The 2,390-nt window shown below is 48.7% G+C and overlaps 1 protein-coding gene across 1 annotated transcript; it reads right to left on the reverse strand.

Moving 5' to 3' along the window:
• Positions 1-994: 994 nt before the first annotated feature.
• Positions 995-2,252, reverse strand: ch25hl2 (cholesterol 25-hydroxylase like 2). Its single transcript, XM_023422254.2, has one exon. The coding sequence runs from the start codon at positions 2,176-2,178 to the stop codon at positions 1,282-1,284; it is 897 nt and encodes a 298-aa protein (XP_023278022.1). The 5' UTR covers positions 2,179-2,252; the 3' UTR covers positions 995-1,281.
• Positions 2,253-2,390: the final 138 nt, after the last annotated feature.

A 2,390-nucleotide genomic window follows, 5' to 3' on the forward strand; every position in this document is an offset into this window, starting at 1 on the left:
AGTTTGTTTATTTAAACGCAGGATTAATTTAATGAGACATTAAATGAGCCTCAGGCAGGTGAATTCAGTTTCTAAAAAAAGCAACAACATGTTGCAACAGTAACGTGCTGAAAGAGTCCTGACTGCAGGTAACGTCACCTGGTGAAACAACAAAGAGGGAGGAGAGTGATGACCTGCAGAGTTGTGACTCACTGCATTTCCTGTAGGTTTAATCTGTTGAAATAAGTATTATAGATGCAGGTTTCTGTCTGATTCTTGTTGGGAGGGAAAGTGACCTCTGCTGGTTTATTTGCTGAAGGTTAAGTTTTATCATATGTGAGTAAAAGTTGAGTAAAACTTTATTTTAATGAGGAAATCCTGACTCCATATGCAGCCATGAGATTTTATGTGTTTTTTTTTCTTCACAAAAGGTAAAACTAAAGGGGAAAACCTGTTGATTTGCACAGTAATCTCTTTGTTTTTAGCATTTCAAAGATCAACACCTGCTGCTGTGAACATCCTTCAAATATTTCATTCTCACTTTCACAGTTGGAGACTTTGCATCACAGACATTGTTCTCCTCTCGTCTGAGTTTCATGAAGAACTCTTCCAGTAAGAGCATTCATTTTTTTTGTCTGAAAGGGAGGATGATCGATTAGTATTGCGCCCACGCATCATACTGGGGTGCAGCTAAAAGACGGCTATTCATGGGTGTGAGTGAGAGGGTCGGTGCTGAGGAGGGAGAGAGGGAGAATGTACGTGCTAACGTGTGTGTAATCGCTCTGACAGATCACGCCATCGACCGTCGGCTAATTCTCCATCAGAGCTGCTGAGCGGAGTTTAACACAGCAAATCTCAAATAGGTGCTTTTATTTATTTTTACTTTTATTTTTCAAAGTAGCTCAAAACATGTTACACATGTACTGAAACGGACCTGAGAATAATAAGGAGACACAGTAACAATACATTAAGATAAATGGAAAAATCTGCAGGGTTGTCTATGCAAAACAAACATTAAAGATAATTCTTCTCAACAACTTACCAGAGAGAAATGTTAGAGAAATAATCAGCTCCTAAACTGTGGAGAATATCCTTGTTCTGCTAGAGAGCAGTGGAGGATTTTCAAAATAAGGTGAGTCTATTTAATAATATGAAAGAGAAAGAGAGGCAGAGAGAGAGAGGACAGAGAGGAAGTGGCCTGCAGGAGAGAGGAGAGAGAGGAAAAACAAGATGAGAGCAGGTACAAAAGAGGCAGACTGAGTACAAGAGAGACAGAGTCAATGGGAGATTAATTCAAGCTCTTTAGTCCTTTCTCCCTTTCATCTCGTCTGGCTCTCCCGTGGCAGGGTGGCTGGAGGGGGTTGGCACAGTGTGGGTGCCCCCCAGCCAGTCCCAGTGAGAGAAGAATGGGGCAAAGTTAGTGCCGGGCCGCTGGTGGTGCGCGTCATGCTTGGGCGTGCCGCCCCAGAGGCCAAAGGGCACCAGGTTATGCACGGCCCACGGGAAGTCGTAGCCGCAGTGGTCCTCGGTGGAGACGTAGACGTTGAAGACCATGAAGCCCCACGTTGTGAGGCAGTGGCACTGGAGCAGGATGGGGTCTACCGTGGCCCAGAATCCCACGCTGAACAGCTCCCAGCCAGATAGGTACTGGGTGACCAGGCTGAAGGGCTGGTTGTACTGGTGGTGCACGGCGTGGAAGGTGCGGTACAACCAGGGGACCCGGTGGTGCAGCAGGTGCCACAGGTAATACTGGAAGTCAAAGACCACCATGCAGCCCAGGATGCCCAGGAAGAAGCTCCAAAGAGTGGGCGCTTCACGAGGCAGCGGGGTGGGCGGCCTCCACAGCCACTGGGCGACCGCAGCGGGGAAGATATAAAGCAGGTGGTTGTAGATGGTGACGCCCAGCGTGGTCCAGATGTTAGGCCAGGTGACCGGTCTGTCGGGATGGAGCCTGTAGCGGTTGATGCAGGGCCAGGCGGGGGCCAGCAGGTCCAGCACGGTGTAAAGACCAACCAGGAAGAAGTAGGTGGAGACGGAGAGCACCACGGGGAAGAGAGGGCTCCTCAGGAGGTCGTGGTGGTTCTGGTGGAGGTAGTCCCAGGCAGGCTGCAGGACCAAGTCCCGGGACTGGCCCCCAGTCACGTTGTCCACATCCGACATCCAGGATAAAGCCTCAGTTTTGAGTAAGCCTGTGCTCATCACTAACGCGGCGTCTCTCTTCCAGAGGAGGGCCGTTCCAAGAGGATTATTTTCTTACAAGCTCCAGGAGATAAAGAGAGTCTAAATGAAAGGAGAGACCCAATCAGCTTCCTCGTATAGGTTAAGCAACAGCAAATTGTCTGGTGATGTTGTGCCAAATTGGACTGGCGGACTGTCTTAGCCCCTTATGTATATTCAAGCCCCACCTCCAC

This window comes from Seriola lalandi, unplaced genomic scaffold (assembly GCF_002814215.2).
Source record: "Seriola lalandi dorsalis isolate HSWRI2012SDOR001 ecotype SW California unplaced genomic scaffold, Sedor1 jcf7180002054680, whole genome shotgun sequence".
Taxonomy (NCBI): domain Eukaryota; kingdom Metazoa; phylum Chordata; class Actinopteri; order Carangiformes; family Carangidae; genus Seriola; species Seriola lalandi.

What these genes read in the sequence shown, in the direction of transcription:
- ch25hl2 (XM_023422254.2), bottom strand. Translation starts at nt 2,178, where the DNA reads ATGAGCACAGGCTTACTCAAAACTGAGGCTTTATCCTGGATGTCGGAT.